The sequence below is a fragment of the Patagioenas fasciata genome, chromosome 1, assembly GCF_037038585.1.
Source record: "Patagioenas fasciata isolate bPatFas1 chromosome 1, bPatFas1.hap1, whole genome shotgun sequence".
NCBI lineage: Eukaryota > Metazoa > Chordata > Aves > Columbiformes > Columbidae > Patagioenas > Patagioenas fasciata.
In genome coordinates, this window is record NC_092520.1 from 130,423,701 (window position 1) to 130,442,932 (window position 19,232).

Sequence of the window (19,232 nt, forward strand, 5' to 3'; positions counted from 1 at the left end):
TGTGCATGTGTGTGTGGGTCTTCTGGGGGTTCCAATGAGACACAAGCCAAGAAGCAAAGGTCTCAGAATCCTCCCTGTAACCTGGAGCCAGGGCTTGGATTTGCCCAGCACTGTACTGAGCAGCTCAGCATCCAATCTCCCTCCTGTCCACTCCCATGTGGTGGAGATTGTTTGGGATTTTTCTCCCAGTGCAGTGAAAAGCTGTCTTCTACAGGACATCTGTGCTCACAGGATTATTTTTTGACACAACAATTTGAGCTAGACCTAAAGAAGCAAGTGGGAGGAGGTTTCCTGGAGTTCTTGATCAGAGCCCTGATCAGGTATGACTGAGGAACCTGTAGAATGGGAAGAATTCAGAGGGGGCATATTTTAGCCCTGATGCCATGTGTGGCTTTCTCTCCCCCACTCCACCCTGCTCTTGTCCCCACCCCACCAATCAGGCTCTTTAACATGACAAAGAGCTTCGAGAAGCAGAGGATGGTGAATATTGCAGTCCCTGGCAGGGTATAACCAGCTATAAAGGTAACTGCCTGTCTGCACTTCAGGGCTACCTTAACCCCTCAAGTCAAGGTGACATCTAATAGAAGGTGGTGGAACCCCCTCTTCATCTGCTCCACATGTGTGCACACTTGGCTTTGCCCCCCTACCAGGCTTACCCTGGTGGGCCTGTTATGGGGTACCTGGAGTTTTACTGGAACTCGGCTGCAGAGGCAGGACATACCCCCACTTCGACTGGGCCAGCTGGAGCCACCAGTGTCAGTCAGTGTCCAGAGGCAGGAAGGAAGAGGCAGACAGCAGGTAAGGTCTTTCAGCTAAGTTCTAGAGCTGATCCCCAGGATATCTGTGGTTCCAGGTCAGCCACCTTGAGCAAATTTTTCTCTCTCTCTGACTTGTTTTGCTGATGTGTGAGCTGGACAAAGTGTGACATGGCGGTAAAGAAGGATGGGTGACCTTGGGCAGTCACACCGCCTTTCCATGCTACTTTTCTTCGGTGACTGTGAACCAGTTTCCTAAACCTGAACAGAGCCTGCATAGTCCAGGCACTGGCAGGTCTGTGCTCCAGGCTAAAGGGCAATGTGACAACATGGTCTCATGGAAGCTCATTGTTCTCGGCAGGAATGTCTGGGCCTCCTTTTAGTCAAATGCTGTATTTGTGTTATAGAGAGAAACAAATCCTGAAGGTAATTCTACTCATAGCATCCCTTACACCTTGCAAAGTCTTCATGGCCTTTGTGTGTTCATTAAACTTGAGCCAAGGCATGCACACTGTGGTGGGAAATCTGTTCCCTTTAAATCCAGCTTTGTTACTCACTGCTTCTTTTAATTTGCCATTTTCCTCTCTCTATTTCCCTCTCATTTCCATGTTCTTTTTGCCTTGCCTTTCCCTGTTTGCAAGGAAGTCCCAGGTCCCACCGCAGTGGCATTTTCTGTTCCTGCCGTTCCTCTCCCACTCCAGTGAGTGGCAATAGAATAGCTGATGAAAGAAGGTTTTCGCCCAGCCCTATTGTATGGCCAGCAGGGTAGTTAATGCTCTTGTAAGGTTAAGGGGTGGAAGGAGAGCAAGCTTTTGGGGTACCAGTTTCAAGCTGTCAGAAACTCAGCCAGAGTGTGTGGTGGCTACTTGGCATGTGGCTACTTGACACGTAGTCTGGAGAAAGGCTTAGGTTCTCTGCACGCTGCCTGCTCCACAGAGGCAGCAGGCAGATTGACTCATTCGTGTCTCCAGTGAGCCTGGTATATAGACTTAAAACCCATCTTCAAACACTCTTCTGCTGCCTCTCTTTACAGAGAGAGCCAAGTCATGGAAGCAAAGGCCTACAGATGACAAGGATTTGTGGGATTGGGTCTGTCTTGGGTTTTCATGTTTATGTCTGTTGCACTGCTGTTTGTATTTCTTGCTTCCTCTTTCCTTCACTCTCTTTTCATGGGAGGGAGAATTCCTGTGTCTTGAGCTTGAGCTGCAGGTGGTAAATTACATGTGGCTTTGGGATGACAGGATGAGCAGGAATATGTGGGACTTTTAGCTGTGTGGTGTCCTGTTGTGATTCCTTTCTGACAGAAGACTTCACCGTTTTCCCACATTCTCAACATGCTCATTTCCTACCTATAAGGTTTTTACTGCGCAGCATGCAAGGAGCTGAGCATCCTGTGATCCCCCACAAAATTTCAGCTTGCCATGCTTTCAGGTCACAAATGTCCAACTTCCTCTCAGGCTTTGCATGCCCCTGCACATAACACCTCAGGACCTTGCACCTCTTCTGTTGACAACCCATTTCTCCTCGTAGGCAGAATCCCTTTGTAATTCTCATGGTCCTGCTTGCCAGCACCAGAAACCTGCCCCACTACACATCTGCCTCTTCACACAGCCCATGCTCTGGGTAATTATAATAGTCTAGGGATATGAAATAGCCAAGAGCAGGCCTAAAAGAGCAGACAACCCTAGAGTGGCAGGCACCACAAAGACAGGAAGTGTCTGGACAGGAGGGTAACACGGAAAAGATACCGCAGACATGGCCACCTTTCTGAGGCAACACCTCAAGGCTTTGAAGTGTTTGCTTATTAAGCATCTCAGTTTAGGACAGAAGGAAGGATTTGGTAGGATGGATGGGGACATCATTCCTCAGGAGGGCATCAGTACTTTGTGTGTAATATACATTTGGGAGGTTGAGGAGGGTGTCTCAGTGAGCTTCGGAGTCACAGCTCTGAGAGTGACTAGGAAGGAGATTCGGAGCTGTTGACTGAGCTCCCCGGGAGCTCCCTGACCAACCAAGTGTGGCTTTCGCCGTGTCTGATCGGCAGGCTACCAGACCAGATAGGTACCCAATAATCTAGATAAAGCACCTTCTTACCAGTCAGAGGTCCGTCATGAGCAGCAGAGGGTCAGTCGCGTCCGATGCGCTCCCCAAGAATACCTCGGTGCTAGCCGGAGCAGGATCGAGACGCGATCCACCTCAGCAGTGCTCACGAGGTCCCACCTGGGTCGCCAAAATGTTAGCAATCAGGACACATAACCACGGGCGTAGTTATAAGCGGTGCTTTATTTCAGCGCTGGGAAACCAGGGGTTCGCACCCAAAGCTGGCTTCAACGGTCAGTTTAAGTTACACAGTATTTATACAGTCCGTTCACATACATATTCATATATTCATTAGGATACGTAACAGTTACTCAACATTGTTTGCAACATCGATTGCAACATCTTGGAACTACTTTGATCATGTGCAGTGTCCTCTGGTGGTCTTCCAGGGGGTCTTCGGGATGAAGTAAGTAGTCTTCATCACTTCTGTCCTTTTCATCTTTGGGTACTGCACATGCGTACTACTTCTATAGTTAGATAACTGCTGACTTGCTCAACCTTCAGAGATACTGTATATACTTCTCATTCTATGCGTATTTGGGCTAAGATAAAAGCTAGGTTGATAAGATAAGAGTATACTTGAATCCCTTATTAGGTAAAACACGATATGCTTGAACATCCTTTCAGGGACAGTTTACAAAACTGATTCATCCTTTCAGGAACATTTTGTAAAACTGATTCTGTTACTAACAACTAGGAAGGAGATTCAGAGCTGTTGACTGGGCTCAGTAGTCAGAATTCACCTATTCACTGCACCTCCCCTCTCCTGAAATGTCAGTAGGAGGAGAGGAGATGGACCATGCAGAAGGGTTTGCAGAAGAGTAGCTGGAGGAAGGAGGGATTGACAGATTTATCATTGCAGTTATGGGGAAGGGGGGAGACTGGCATCACAGCCCTTCCAGTCAGGGCTGGCCTGAGAAGGTGTCAGCCTCTCACAGATCCCAGAAAAAAGGCAACTGACAGAGAGGTGCTGGGGTAACTTCTCTTGTTAGCATTTTCCTATTCAGGAAGCCTGAATGACTTTGCATCTTGGCAGCTTTTGTCTGGACTAGTAGCCCAGATTGCTTAGGAAGTTTTTCCTTTAGATCTTTATCTCAACTTTGTCCTCAACAGAAACCCCTTAAGACATGTACCAGGACAAGTGACAAGGGTCTTGGACACCTTATTCTGCACACTTGAATTTTGTTCTCTGTGTCCCTGGTACAGGATTATTGTATCTTCTCAACTATCCCACGCATCTACCTTTCCTCTCTCACTCCCCACTTCTATGTCAAAATTCTTTGTTTGTGTTTTGCCAGAAGCCCCTCTCAGCCAAATAGGTCCCTTCATCTATATATGTGTTTCCAGCAGTGGGATGGTGTTGTGGTTTAACATGACAGGCAGATAAACACCATACACAGCCATTCGCTCACTCCCCTGCTACCTCAGTAGGAGCGGGGAGAGAATTGGGAAAAAAGGTAAACCTCATGGGTTAAGATAAAGACAGTTTAATAGTTCAGACAGGGATAATAATACTAATAGTAACAGTAAATTCATAGATGTAGATATATAGATAAAAAACAAGTGATGCACAATGGTCACCATTCATTAACTGACACCCAGCCAGTTCCTGAGCAGCAGTCCCCCAGCTAACTTTTCCCTAATTTATATACTGAGTGTGACATCATACGGTATAGTATATCCCTTTGGTCAGTTTGGTCCTGGTCGTGTCCGCTCCCATCTTCTTGTGCATCTCCAGCTTCATCACTGAGAAGTCCTTGACTTGGTATAAACATTGCTTAGCAACAACCAAAACATCAGTGTATTATCAATATTCTTCTCATACTAAATCCAAACCACAAGTACTATACCAGCTACCAGGAAGAAAATTAACTCTATTCCAGCTGAAAGCAAGACAGATGGCCTGTGGTGAGAGCCATGGGCAAACAGGAGTGAGCATATATCCAAGGCCTGACTGATGCTCTCCACCTGCTGCCCCATCATTGTAAGCAGACCGCTCTGCCCCACCATACACTCTGGTTGGTAGTCACTTTGCCACTGTCTGTCAAGTGTCTTGAGACTGGCAGGCAGGCAGTTCTGAGGACCCCAGTCACCAATTCAAAGCTATGCTTGCAGTCATGACCAGGCCTCTTTACACCACACTGAGGCTGAAATATCACCAGGGCGTTTTGGAGGAGGATAGTAACACTGTGAGCCAATGTGTACCATTCTCCCCTCCCTGCTTTGACTTTTCTATCTGGTGAAAAGGAACCATGGGCATCCCAGAGGGCTGAGCTGGGAAGCTGCTCGCTGTCAGTGGGCTTGTCTGTGCTCACAGATCCATGAAGGAAGGAGGGTGACACAGGCCTTTGCATCAAGAAACTCCCTGTCTGGTTGGCAAGTAGCTCTAAAGCAGGCAGGGAGCATGCTCATATCCACACAGATGTGCATTATGTCTTGTATACCTTCTCTCATTGTCTTTTTATTTCTAGAAGTATCCCCAGCTTCGTCCAGTTCTGGGAATTTCAGCCAGTTCACACCAGATTCAGCCACGAGTCCACATTCGGCAACCTCATCCCCACAGCTTACAGCTAAGTCTCAGAAGGGCAGAGAAGATGGAATGGAGGGGGTGAGGAAGGCCAAGAACCGCACAGCTTTCTCCAAGGAGCAGCTGCAAACCCTGCACCAGCGGTTCCAGAGCCAGAAGTACCTCAGCCCTCAGCAGATCCGGGAGCTTGCTGCTGCCCTGGGACTCACCTACAAGCAGGTAGAGACAGAGATTTTGACCCGCGGTATATCTGTCACAGCAGCTGAATGGTCACCTAAGACAGGATGGAAAGATGAGGCTCCAGCAGAAAGTAGAAGCAAAGGTGCCAGCTAACAGTTGCTGTCCTGACTATTCATGCCCAGAGGTCAGAAGCACTTCTGGGGGACAGGAGTGGCAGTGATACCTCCTTGGGGCCCCTCCAGTTAAGGGTACACTTGTAATAGAATTGCAAACACAGTGATGAACACATTGTTTGCTACAAACAGCTTTTATCCCGGGCTTGACAGCACTTCACAGATTTTTTCCATGCACTGGAGAGCTTCACAGAAATGCTGGCATGCATCAGTTCTCTGATTGCCAGGGCTGCAACATGCTGAAAGTTATTGCTAATATTTCCCAGGGCTGACCTTGTCCAATATCTAATACTGATGCACACTCAGCATGGCTTGTCTGCTTGACACCTGCTCTCCACTCCACGTGGGTACTTCTAGGTTCATACATTGCAGCCTTCCAGTGTTGCTGCTGATCTCCAGGTAGTATGTAGTGAACTGGTTCTGGCTCAAGTGATGCCTTCCTAAAGCAGAGGGGGCTGGGGAACGAGGTGCAAGTGCTTGCAGTTACCATTCCAAATTCTGCCTGGAGTTTGGATATCAGAGCTGGGTATGATGGTCTGGATGCCCTGGGACTAAAAATGTTGTATATGCATTTTAGGTGCACACGTGCATGCATGCACTGAACTGGTTCTGTCAGGGACAAGATGGTGAGACAACCTGCTCTTTTCTTCAATCCACATCCCTGCAAAGACTGTTCTCAAAGGGCAGACACAGCCCTGGGGGGAAAAGGCTCTGGAATTCAGCCCAGCAAGGAGTTTTGAATTTGGGAACTGCTGGTTACAAGGAGCAAACCTCTCCCTTCTCCACTTTCAAGTGTGCAGCAACAGTGTCTTAGAAATTTGTCTGCAGTGCAGAGGGCTTGTAGAGACCTGGGTGGGTCTCATTTGCACCAGTCATTCATCTCCGTGATTGAAATGAGTCAATTTTTCACAGGTATAACTGTTCTGTGGACTTAATGTGGCTCCCTCCCCCCACCATGCAGATGAACTAGCCACCTGCTGAGGCTACTAGACAGACACCTCCCCTTGGCAACAACCCCAAGGAGCTCTTAAAGGGCTTTATCTGCTGCTGCTTATATATCTATGTTATCTGGTCATTCTTGTGAATCTGATAACATTTGCTCCTCCCTCTCCTTTGCTGATGTTTTCTCTGCTCTCCCTTCCCCACCCAGGTGAAGACTTGGTTCCAGAACAGGAGGATGAAGCTGAAAAGGTGTCAGAAGCAAAGTCTGTGGACTGAGCGGGCTCAGTGGCTCACAGAAGTAAGACCATAGAACATGAGTCAGCATGGTCCTTCTATCTGGGCAGTTAAGTCCTGTGATGTCCTTCCTCCACAGGGGCAAATTAAGTGTACAAGTATCAGCATACCCTGCCTTCTAGTTTGTTCAGCACAAAGGCAGGGACTTCACACAACTATCCATGTTCTGTAGGTAGCCTACCACTGGGCTCGCTATGCCACTGAAACACTTTCAGAGAAAAGCTGGTTTCCTCACATTTTATATATATATATGTATAGATATATATGTATATATATGTACACACACACACATGTATATATATATGACTGTGTATCCACCCCTGAGTTATGGGGATAGTTCTTCTTGCCCTCCCAAGCTATTGCTGCTGATCAAGAAAAAACACAAAGTGTGAAGGGACAGAGCCCCGGTACATGTCACGCCTGTGGGTACCAGTGGAGAAGCTATGTGTCTGACTCACTGTCTTTATCTTTCAGAGTGGCTTCCAGCCAGGTACTTACCTGGACAGGCACCCCAAATTCCATGAGGTCTACCCAATCACCACAGCCAGCAACATCCAAACCATGCCTCCATCTCACCAGCACTACGGAGCAGGGCAGAACACTTACACAATTGTGACCGGCGAGGATGGAGGAGTCTTTGGCAAAGGTGGGGGCACCTGCAGCAGCCAGCAGCCAGTGGGCTTCATTGCCCAGCACAAAGTAGACTTTTACCACAGCTGTCCTGGAAATGTGGAATATTCCAGCACGAAGACAGGTGACACTTGTAACTTTCACCACTCAACCACCATGGGGGCTCCTTTCCCAGCCACTGCTGGCCACCATCTCTATCATTCCTAAGCACTGTGGATGCCGGGTACTTAAGCACCCAGGAATCAAATCTTATTCTCATCTCTCCCTTTGTTATTCATGTGCTCTGCAGCTTGGGGGCATCATGTAGCTACAACTTGTTTTGACATCCCAATAGGTGTCTGCAAGCACAGACACACAGACATGCAGATATACCTGTTTGCCCATATATGAACATACAACTCTTCATTCATATGCCCTTACACATGCATACACACATCCCTTTCTTTATTGGCACAGACACTCAAGTTCCCTTATTTTAAGACCCAAGATCTGGCTGTCTAGATTATCCCCTGGATCTTCTGAATTATTTTGTCTCAGAGGAGGCACAGATTCCTTTGGGGATCCCATTTATACAAATCACTGTACAGTTGTGTATACATAACACAAAAAACCATGGGCTGTATGGAGAGGTGCAGGTCACATACTTTTCACTAAAGATGGAGAAGTTACTATCACATGCCAGGCATTCATCTGATGGTTAGATCATCAGTTCTGTAGGTCAGCCACAAGGTATAGAATTGATGAAGTGTCTAGTGAAGCCATATGTGACAAGTAGTTTGCAGAAAGGCTGGTAAGATGATCTTGTAAACAAAATGATAAGTAAGCCCCCTGTTCTGGTCTGTATCTTTCTCTGCCTCCTCCTAAGAAAACCAAACAGTGCATTCAATCTGGCAAATAAAATATTTTTTAAGGTGGATTATGTATTTTTCGGTATCTTTTTTTTTCCACTGTAATAGAGTATTGCAGTATGAAATCCAGGTGGACCATAAATAACCATAGCAATTGTATGCCATTGTTGTTACTGATTTGACTCTGAGATGAAGAACATAGATTTTCCTGTGTTATTAATGGATCAGCTTCATTACTCTTGGCAATGTCAGATATCTAGAGTCAAAGGACAAGGTAACTACCACCCACTTTAAGAATTTGCCCTACTCGGCAATATTTAATACCAGGAATTGTTAAAACGTAGAGGTACCATAATTTCTAAACTGAATACAATGTAAGGGTCTAGGTGTCTAAAAACAGATGTGTGTATCAAAGTATATCTAATGACAGAGCCCTGGTTCCTGGAGTCACAGGTTTTCTGTCGCTTTATGATAATGACAATGACTCTACCTTAATGTGATGAAGCAGCTGTCATGGTTAAAAAAACAGAGCAAAAGATTGAGGCAATTAATGTCTTCAGCTGACACATTAAGAGACACAGTCTTCTATTTGCAAAAATGGTTTATGTCCCTGTGCCTCACAGTTTTTTGTTCCCACCCCCACTCCCTCATGCAGTCACTCTTTGACATTTTGGTTGTTCAGCTACACTGTTTATAGAGCTGTACTGTAAACTGTATGACCAGAATGATTTTAGGAAAAATAAGGCCTGGCAAATTTCTAAGTCATACAGGTTTTGAGATCCATTCTAAGGTGCAGCCCAAACAGACATCCTACACAAGTGCCTGAGCTTGGGAAAGACATGTTCTTGCAACCACTGCACCACCAGAGGGGTGGGGATCGACTGAGTTAGCTTAACTGAAAGATGCTGAGTAATATCTCAAGGTGGAGTACAATAGCAGCAATTATCAGGGCTCTCACATGAGTAGGAGGAGCTTTTTCAGCTCCTTTGGAACCAACAATGCTGCTACTAACCTGAATATCATCTGGAACCTTTCCATGCCACCCCACCGAAGGCTGCTGCAGGTGAAAAAGTTGAGGTTGTGACTGATCCTCATTAATAATTCTCTGGAAAAGGAGTCACCAGTTGTGCCCTTTTCCTTCGGGGATGCATTAGGACAGGCAGAATCTTGGTGTGAAGCCTCTGGGACTGGCTTGCAGAAGGATGCTGGTTATAAGAGCAACAGTTGTGATCTCCCTAGTATTAATATTCAGCAAAGCCATGCTAACAAACACTGTCAAATCTTGCAGTTTCCTCAAGAGACCCATAATTTTTTTCAGAAGTCATCATTCAAAGCCAGTTCCTTGCCACAAGTGGTTCTGGAAACTAAAGCCTGCAGCAATTCAAACAGGCAACTAAGCAGTTTCCAGGAAAGGAGTTCATTGATGTCTGCTGTATCAGGAGCTGAAGTCCCAGTGCTCTGTGTAATAACAGCAGGAATGTAACTCCTGTTACAGGCAGCCCCCCAGCCACTGCCAGCCAGAGAGGGCTACCGAGGACTTGCTTTCTCTTCTGGTCTTTCCCTACTATTGAGCAATCACTTGGATGCATCTTGGGGCTCACCCAAGGCAGCAGTTGTAATTGATGAAAGATTTGGCGATTCAGGCACAGCCCAGCTGCTTGAGACACACTCTGTCTGTGAGCACATTATTTCAATTAAACTTGAGAAATTAATTCTAGCCTGATTATGAAAGAAAGTCACAGATATGACCTGAAGGTGCTCTTCAAAAACTTTGGACAGCACGAAGATAATATGTCCCTCACAGGAAAACACTTTTTTTCTTTCTTTCTTCCCTAAGACCAGTGTCATGACTTTGGGTCCTTCACGCCTCTTGACTGCTCAATATCAGCCAAGATGCTGCTGGCCATTGATGATGAGCCAAGCAAAAGATATGTGGCAATGCTTTACTGAAAATTTCCAAACCCTGTTAGCTCAGCATTTGAGTCATGCAGCATAGTCAGATAACTAAATAAAACGTTTACACATGTCTGTAGGGAAGAGCCTGTTAAATACCATTACTTTTATCTGTACTGGAGAAATGACCAGGGCTGTGAACCTTTGCTCATGGGCCACTCAGAAGAAATGCATAGCTTACAAAACATCACCGCTGGTCACATTGGCACAGAGAGCAAGGAATGAGGTTACTTGCACCAGTCTGCTTGCTTGATACTTTGCCTATGGTACAGAAAAAACTGGAACACAGTAAACTAGAGAATAAACCCTGGCCTGCATAGTCTGTACTAGATCTAATTTCTACTGTTTGGGTGGAATTGTCTGTACCATTGGTGCTACATCTGCAGCATAGACAAACTGGACTGTTGACACTGGAAAAGTGCAGTGTATTCCCACAAACTATAATACATATGAAGAGCTCCATATGAACATACAGCTTGATCCTAAAAAGGTTTGCTGGCAAGGTGAATCATGTTTGCAGTGTGCAGAAATCACCGTTACACAGCACAGTCACCAGAAGCAGCAGTCCTAACAGATGTAATATATCTCAACAGAAGGGGCTTTTGCTGACATTCACTTCCTTCCTTCAAGGAACTAGTAGTTCTGGTAGAACTTTAGAAAGTATGAGTTTGATGGGATTAGTTGCAACTCCACCTTTTTGGTAGTAGTGCTGCAATCACCTGTGCAGTTGTTTCATATGGTGAAGTGGCTCAGGCATATCAAGGTAACAGAGGGTATCCCCAGTTCTGTGGAAAGGCAGACTCCTACTTAATTTCGCAGCTTCTAGAAACCCTACATGATACACTAGCAGTCCCTTCCGGCCCATGCACTGAAATTCCAACACCCACCCTGCATGTTCCCTCCAGCTCTACAACTACATATGCTTGCCAAACCTTCATGCAACTCGAAATAGCACTCCCATGAAGAAACACTCAATTTTTGCAGAATGGTCCCACAGGAAACACACAAACTGCAGCATGCAGAGCAAGCCACCTCAGTCCCAGGGCTATTTTTGCAATGATCTGTTTCTGCAGGAGGACATCTGCCAGCAAAGCTCTGGCTACCTCCTTGTGTCAGAAACATAGAAGAGAAACACATCCAAGCAACGTGTAATCTGTAGCAAGCATGCTCTGCAAAGACCTGCACATTCTGTGTATTTCTTTAGAGCTCAAGTTAGCATCTTAAAAACAAAACCAGACCAAACAAAAAAAAAAAAACCAAACCACACACACAAAAAACAAACAAACAAAAAAACCAAAACAAAACCAAAACAAAAAAAACCCCCAACCAACATCACCTGGAAGCTGCTAATTTTAAAGCCAGAAGGCAAGTTTTCAATATTGATATATGGTTCAGACTTTTTTTTTTTTCCACATGAATTGTTGAAACTAACACTACCACTAGACCATTACCCAGAATTCATCCAAACTGATGTTGGGACATGAGACAAGTCAGGATGAGAATGGATTTCTGTTTTGCAATATAAGAAACTCTGTGAATGTGGTATTCCTCCCTCTTCCAGGCCATGTTTACATTTTTTTACTGTTGAAGGTTGGCAACACACACACGGACAACTCAAGCTTTCTTTCTCCTCTACAGGCTCTAACCTCTACTCCTCCTTCCAGCACATATTCCACCTCACCCTAGGAAGTAGAGCATTACAGTATTGCAAAAGGAAAGCAGCCATGCTTTGGCACCCACTCAAGCAGATTCTGGTCAGCAAAGGACCTGTGGCAGTTTGAGCCTGGGCAGTCATCTGTCAGTTTAGTTAGTTGTGCTCAGTGTACCAGAGTACCTATTGAACTATCACTTTCAGAAAGATGAAAAGCTTTGGTGGTGTACTGTAGTTTAAGGAACCTGAAATTGAAGCCAAACAGATCATCTTTGCTGGTTCAAACTGTGGCTATCAACAGGAGCTTGGCTCTGCCAACACAGCAATAGGATCAGTTGTTGAGCGCAGACAGCTGCCTTATTCCACTAGTGCTGGTCTCCATGGACCCTTGCAGCCCTTGGCTGCATGCAAGTTGCACAGGTGTTCAAACTGAGCAATAGATAAGGAAAGCAAGGCTCTGATGAACCAAAGCTCACTGAGCAGAAAGAGGTTCATTGGATCTCTAAAGCAGTGGCTGCTGATACACAGTCCAGTTGCCTGCCCCTGAAGCACCCCTCACCTGCACTACGCAACACAATTGCATGTTTAAAACAAGGCTGATCGACTTCTGTGACCTACTCCTTTTAAACAGTTCCTTGAACCTACTTCTGGAAGAAACACAGTAAGGTTACCTCTTTTCCCCCTTTCCTCAGTACTGCTGGTATAACCTGTGCAAAATAACTATTCTTGTAGCAGGCTGTTCCAATGCAAGCTGGTGACACTGTTGCAACATTAAAATAAACCAATTTATTTTCAATTCAAACAAGTTTTTAAAAACATTAAGCAGAAAAAAGTATAAAAAGAGAACATGCACATTAACATTAAACATTCTTGAGATGACTGCAAGAAAACAGACTTCAAGAAAAATTATTCTGAAACAACAAATGTTTTGTTTGCGGTGAAAGTTTAACTATGACATACAACCCTTGGGCAGACATTTGAAGACAGGGTTGCAGTAAAAATGTGTGCTAACCACAAAAAAAAAAAAAAAAAAAAAAAAAACACACCACACAAAAACCACCACACTCTACCACATGAACGTGTATGCTTTTACCATCTCATTTACTCTTGCCAACTCCTGCCATTTTGTATTCCTGGGCAGTGGCAGATTGAACTCCGCAGTTTCATATCTTGTAAAAAACAAAAAACAAATCAACCAAACAAACAAAAAAACAAAAAACAAACCAACCAACCAAACAAACAAAAAAAAGGTCAGTTTTACACAGATTGGAGTTGACTTCCAGATTCTTCACACTGGAAAAGGATGATTCAGGAAGAGACAAAAATCCTACTAGCTTATACTCTTAAAACTGGGATTAGACAAGAGAATGTAGAGCCATCCTGCTCTAGTCCCTTGGATGACAACTCTGCTGGGACCCAACAAGATTCCCCATCCCTAACATCCAGTTTCCAGGATAAGTGACATTAAACTGATGTTTACAATAACAATCTTTTACCTAACTACCTGCCTCTACCCCAGAGAAAGCTGCACTGTAGCAGTGCTGTGTTTATGAAGTGCTAGGGGACCATCATGTACAGATAAGCAGACTGTTCTCACCTCTCTGAAAATGGCTACACACAGCCACTCCTCACACTTCCGACAACGGTGCTCAGGGCTACCGCTGCTGCAGTTTGCAGATTGGGACAGGCCTGGGACAGGCCAACAGTTGCTCAACAACGCTGCAGAAGGGCAAGATCTAAACTGGGCAGGGATAGGTCCCAGAGACACCTGGATGAGCTGGCAGGCACAAGTAAGTTAACAGTTTTGGAAACCAAAGTTTCCATGTCAGATATGGGCAGTAATCTGCTTTCTCTTCTCTGCACCTCACTTCCTCTCAACTGCCCTATGTACACAGGAGGGCAGTGAGCAAGGGGTAGGCAGGTGCTGACCCCTCCAGGAGGAGCTGCTGGGAGTAACTGGATCAAGTAACCTGAAATCAGATGACTCATAGCTTCTCAGTGAGGGAGGAGAGGATGCAGATGAACAACCTATTCGCAGCCAGCTGACTGAGATAACAACAGAAAGAGGCAAGACAGAATGAAAGATTCAGGGCTACAGCAGCGTATTTCTGGTGGAAAGTTCCTGAAGTGCTGGGTTTTCTTCTCCAGCAAAGATCTGCTTCACGACATAACAGGGAACAGATCAGAGATCACCTGGTAAAGAGTCAGCAGAGGAAGATGAAACTTGGACAGCCAACACAGACCTTTACCACCTGTTCCTGACTGGCATTGGACATGCCCCTCCATGAATGAAGTTTCACCTATCTGCACACAAAACACCTTTGCCAAGGGTTAGCTATAGACAGAGAGGTGCCTTTAAACAGAAAACTATCCCAAGGCAGCAGGGTGGTGAGCCCCACCAATTGCTTAAACAGGAGTAGGGGAGGAAGAGCAAAAGAAAGCAATACAAACTGGATCCTTGAGTTAAGACCCTAGAAACCCCATAAGAGGAAACAAAAGGAAGAAAATAACACTTAGGCCTAAGGTTCATAACCACTCTGGGTCCCCAGGGGATGCCAAGGGGCCTGGTACTGATGCCGTACAGGAGAGCCTGAGAATTGTGTGGCACTGTCAGAGGTGCTCTGGAAGCCATAGGCATCTTCTGACTGCAGGTTGACATAATCCATATCAGCAGTGTAGCCGTGATAAAAGTTCATCTGCTGACTTAATAAACCCATGGCTTGCTGGGTATTGCAGCTTGTCCCACCTTTTCCAAAAAGCCCATCATCCTCCACAGCCATGAACGAATACAGGCTCTGCCCATTCCCGTAAGTCTGGCCAGCGCTGTAAGCCTGCTGCATGTTGGTCACAGCCTGGAGGTTTCTGCTGGTGCTGACCGGGAAGCCCTGGTGAAATGTTGGGGCTATATCCAGGTACGCAGCCTGATGAAACCCGTTCTAGGAGAGACAAAGACTGTTCAGTAATGGAAAGTATCATACCAGCTGTGCCTGTTCTTTGGGATGGGTCTTCCTTTCTCCCCTGTGTCAAACAGTATGTCTTTTTTGTACTCATGGTCCTCACTATAAACTGATAATAGCAGAGATGACAATATCTTAAGTTCATCATCTCCAGCTCAACATATCTGGTAGCACAATGCTGGGGATAAAAACAGCATGGGTAGCTCTGCTGGCCCTCTTTGGCTGTTTTGTTTTCTATCTGGTCTCAACTGGGAGATAAGTGGACTGGAAACTGAGTTCTTTCAGTGCCAGGGCAGGCTTAAAATAGATGCCACTGTAAGCCCCATTACGAGAAATACAGTTGGCTCAGTAATATCGAATCCTGTGCTTTGTTCGAGTTAGCAAGTTGGACATAATGCACTTCACCCCACAAACTGGAGGAACTGTGACTGTTGGTAATGGGGGAATTCTCTCACCTGTGGTAGATACACCCCTTTTTCCACCCACTGGCTCTCCTTCTGGCAACGTTTATATTTCATCCGTTGATTCTGAAACCATGTTTTCACCTAGAAGTCATGAGGGAAGGACACAGGGCGTTAGAAATTAATTCTTAGAGCTTACTACACATTCTAAAGATGTTTTGCCTTCTACTACAATACAATTTCTTCTTGTCTTCTAACACTATAGATAATTTCAGCAGCTAACAATATGCAGCAGACCCATGTAGCTGTAGATTCACAGAGCTGAGACTTGAAAACTAACACTCTTACTCCTCAGATCACCATGGGATCTTTCATGATATCAAAAACCTTACTTGAAAGACAGGCCAGGACAGCTACAGAAACACAGCTTGTACAGTAGCATCTCACTGCTGCACCAAGATCAGTGCAGACTCAGCAGTGAGTCATTCCTTCAGTCAGACACAAGTAGCCGGTGTGGCAGGGACCCTTTCTCTAGGGATAGACCCAGGTGCCACTCTATGAAACGCAGCTTGCGTAGCAGTGCATCTGACTTTTCGCATTGAGGGACAACACATGCCCACACAAGATAGTAACATGACTTTGCATAGCTCTGCTCTGTATGCGCTTTTAAACATCTGCACAGAGTGGGTGGTTGGTGCTAGAACCAAACACTAAGAGGAAGACTGAGTCATAAGTCTTCACACTCTCTGCTCTCTCACGTAAATAGTGGCATAAACAAGACCACATAAGAAACTCATCTTTGAGGTCTAAGTAAAAACACAAAAAAACTTGCTCACAAGTTCACTTCACACCAGGGATGTGACTCAGCTGCTCAGAGCAAGATGCTCACCTGCTTGTAGGTGAGCCCTAGGGCAACAGCAAGCTCCCGGATCTGCTGAGGGCTGAGGTACTTCTGGCTCTGGAACCGCTGGTGCAGGATTTGTAGCTGCTCCTGGGAGAATGCTGTGCGGCTCTTGGCCTTCACCACACCCCCACCTTCCTCCTTGATCTTCTGGGAAGAGGGATGGGGAGATGGGCGGTCTGTGGTGGGGCTAGTGGCAGAGTCGGGGGTGTACTGGATGAGAGTCCCAGAGCTGGAGGAAGCCGGAGAGATATCTGAGGAGAAGAGAGAATTGGGGTGAGCAAGGTGAGGTGTAAAAGACCCAAAGACTTTGCAGTCCAGCTCTGAAGAATTTAAGATTGCAGCTACCCCAGGACTCGAAGGGGCGCCGCAGGCAATGCAGAGCAGAATAGTGGGTACCGTCACTCTCGGGTCAGGGGAAACAAAACCCTCTGCTCCGTCCCGTCTGGACACATGGGCCGCTGGCAGCCGCGCCGGTTTCCCACCACCGCTTCCAGCGAGGTAGCCGGCGGAGTAGCGCCTGTCGAATCCTCGCCGGCACGAGCGGCCTCCGGCAGCACCGGCATCGCCCCTCGCCCCCAGGGTAGAAAACACACAAGGGACAAAACCATCCCTCAGTCGAGGGCCGCCCGATCCCTTCCTCGGTGTCTGCCGGGGCGGCGCGCGTACCTGGGTGGCTGGGCGTCTTCTCCACCGCAGGGAAAGAGAGGGCGTCGGCCGGCGGAGCCTCCTCGGCAGTCATGCTGTCCGTGCTCCCTGGAGAGAGCCAGTAGTAGTCCCCATACCTGACCGCACCAGGGCAGGACAGGTAGGACGGCATGGCCAGGTGGGTATTCATGGCCAGGCCAGGCCGGGTCCCCCAGCCACGAGCAGGCGGTGAGCTGGCTGTAGAGGCTGCAGACAACGTGCAGGCAGGTACCCCATTAGGCGGAGGTGGGGGGATGCTTTATGTCCTCCCCAGCCTGGCTTTGGCTAGAAGGGATTGTCATGGCCATTGTCATGTTAAAAGTCAGTTGATTGGAGGGGAGGGGCTTTGGGGGTATTCAGGGCGTGGGGGAGGGCTAGGACACCAGGCCCCACTTTCCAACTTGGCTCCTCGGGGGAGGGGAATCAGGTCATTGATGCCAGCACACCCCTTCCTGCAGGGTGGGTGGGAGGAAGGACCTTGTTTTCCCCTCGGGGCCAGAAGGCCCGAGCGGAGCCGCCGGGTGAGTTGGACAGGGCTTGGCAGACACCCTCCTACCCCCACATTTAACACTCTTCCCACCTCCTCCTCACGGGTCCCCACCCAAATGCAAAGAATGGAGGGGAACCCAAAGCCTGCTTCGGGGCATGTGGAGGCTTTGCGCGTCTGCATTGCAGATCGCAACCATTATTGCAAACAGATAAGCCCTCCACCTCGCCGCAAATAAGTATAGATTGGGGGCAGGGAGGACGGCGCTACAGAGGGGTGTCTGTACGGTGGGGAAGGGGGTCTCAACAAGCTACTTCTCCATCGACTAACCCAAGGCTGAGACAAGAAGACCTGTTTTACAGTGGCACAGAGAAATGCCACTTCACTTTTCTCAAGCTTCTTTCCTTAGTCATTTGACACTTTTTTGTTGTTTTGAAAGAAGTGACGGCTAAAAAAAAAAAAACAAAACTTTTTTTTTTTTTTTTTTTGCTACCCACTAGAGAGAGGTGGGAATCACCCAGTCAGGTGCCAAAGAAAACAAGAGCAGTACAACTATAAGAGAGCCTTAAGGACTTTGAGGATTTGAAGGTCTGCAATCTGCTTGAGGAAGATAAACTCTTTCTACCCCTCCCTCCAAATACCCCTGCTTCTTTTAAAGGAATTAATAGCTTACGGGGGAGGATCTCACAGCCCGGGAGTTACAAAACCCGGAAAAACACCTGGAATAAGTACAAATTAGGGCACGTGACACATCAAGTAAATTCCCCAACTCCCCTAGGGCAAGGAAACAGGACACAAGCACCTACCTGTATACTAAAGCCGGGGAGTAGCTACCAACCTGTTGCACTAGCAAAAGTCTTTTGGAGATGACAGAGAAGGCCCTCCCTCAACTTCCATATATTTTCTCCTCCCCTCTTGAGTCATGAGGTGAAACGAGCCCCAGCTGGTACCCTGAGCCTACCGCCGTAAGGTTGCTCGCCTGGAGGGATCCTTGTCGGGCCCACCTTTTATCACCTCCTAATTAACAGTAATGTAGTTTCTCGGTTAGAATCCGGACAGGATCCAGACGGAGAGACGACTAGGAACTCAAGAGAAAGTGATTATAATCGGACGAAATAGATGAAATAAAGAGCTAGAGCCCACTTCTCGCCCCGAAGCAAGCGGTGCCAGCTGAGGGTCTGCCCGCCGCCCCGGGGTCCACCCTCGCAGCCGCGGGCTGGGGGTTTCGCTTGCTTGTTGCTCTCAGCCCCGCTGATGCAAGCACGGAAAGGGATTCCCCCACAGATGTAAAGCCATCGTGCTGCCCATTGTGGGAGCGAGGGCCTCCGGTCCTCACGGTCCCCCGCGGACCGGGCTGCCCCGGGACACGCGTGATCCCCGCGGAAACTCTCGGAGTTCACCAAAACCGGCCCGTTGTAAAAACGGAGAAAAGTACAGGGTTGCGGGGGCCGGGGGGGAGACAAAGCGGGAAGGCTGCGTCTACAAACCGAAGCCCTTGGGTTGTCTCTCTGTAACGACAGCTCAAGGGGTGCCCCGCGTGTGCCTCCACAGCGTGTGACAGACGAAATAATTTTCTGTGCTGAAACCCTACTATTGTCAAGGGCACCCGGCTGGAGACGCCGCCCGGCACCGGAGAGCTCCCGAGGGTACTGCCGGCCGGCTGACAGGCTGCAGGAACCCCCGAGTTTCAGAGGGGACACGGCTTGCGACGGACACCCGCAGCAAAGGGATTATTATTTTACAGCC

General features: G+C 47.3%; 2 protein-coding genes across 2 annotated transcripts; one reads left to right on the forward strand and one right to left on the reverse strand.

Annotated features, from left to right (window-relative positions):
• The first annotated feature begins 617 nt into the window (after positions 1 to 617).
• On the forward strand, positions 618 to 7,808 carry LOC136100298 (homeobox protein NANOG-like). Its single transcript, XM_065835247.2, has 4 exons — positions 618 to 798; positions 5,327 to 5,601; positions 6,886 to 6,975; positions 7,446 to 7,808. Exons 1-4 carry the CDS (start codon positions 618 to 620, stop codon positions 7,806 to 7,808), a joined length of 909 nt encoding a protein of 302 aa, XP_065691319.2.
• Positions 7,809 to 14,429: 6,621 nt separating this feature from the next.
• LOC136103852 (homeobox protein NANOG-like) lies at positions 14,430 to 17,254 on the reverse strand. Its single transcript, XM_065842368.2, has 4 exons — positions 16,982 to 17,254; positions 16,301 to 16,566; positions 15,466 to 15,555; positions 14,430 to 14,989 (listed from the first exon to the last, which is right to left on the reverse strand). Exons 1-4 carry the CDS (start codon positions 17,148 to 17,150, stop codon positions 14,573 to 14,575), a joined length of 942 nt encoding a protein of 313 aa, XP_065698440.2. The 5' UTR covers positions 17,151 to 17,254; the 3' UTR covers positions 14,430 to 14,572.
• Between the last annotated feature and the right edge of the window lie 1,978 nt (positions 17,255 to 19,232).

What these genes read in the sequence shown, in the direction of transcription:
- LOC136100298 (XM_065835247.2), top strand. Translation starts at nt 618, where the DNA reads ATGTGTGCACACTTGGCTTTGCCCCCCTACCAGGCTTACCCTGGTGGG. An exon ending in AAGGAAGAGGCAGACAGCAG is followed by an intron (nt 799 to 5,326) that starts GTAAGGTCTTTC and finishes TTTTATTTCTAG; the next exon opens with AAGTATCCCCAGCTTCGTCC. An exon ending in GGGCTCAGTGGCTCACAGAA is followed by an intron (nt 6,976 to 7,445) that starts GTAAGACCATAG and finishes TTTATCTTTCAG; the next exon opens with AGTGGCTTCCAGCCAGGTAC.
- LOC136103852 (XM_065842368.2), bottom strand. Translation starts at nt 17,150, where the DNA reads ATGAATACCCACCTGGCCATGCCGTCCTACCTGTCCTGCCCTGGTGCG. An exon ending in TAGGGCTCACCTACAAGCAG is followed by an intron (nt 15,556 to 16,300) that starts GTGAGCATCTTG and finishes CATGACTTCTAG; the next exon opens with GTGAAAACATGGTTTCAGAA. An exon ending in AAGGGGTGTATCTACCACAG is followed by an intron (nt 14,990 to 15,465) that starts GTGAGAGAATTC and finishes TGTCTCTCCTAG; the next exon opens with AACGGGTTTCATCAGGCTGC.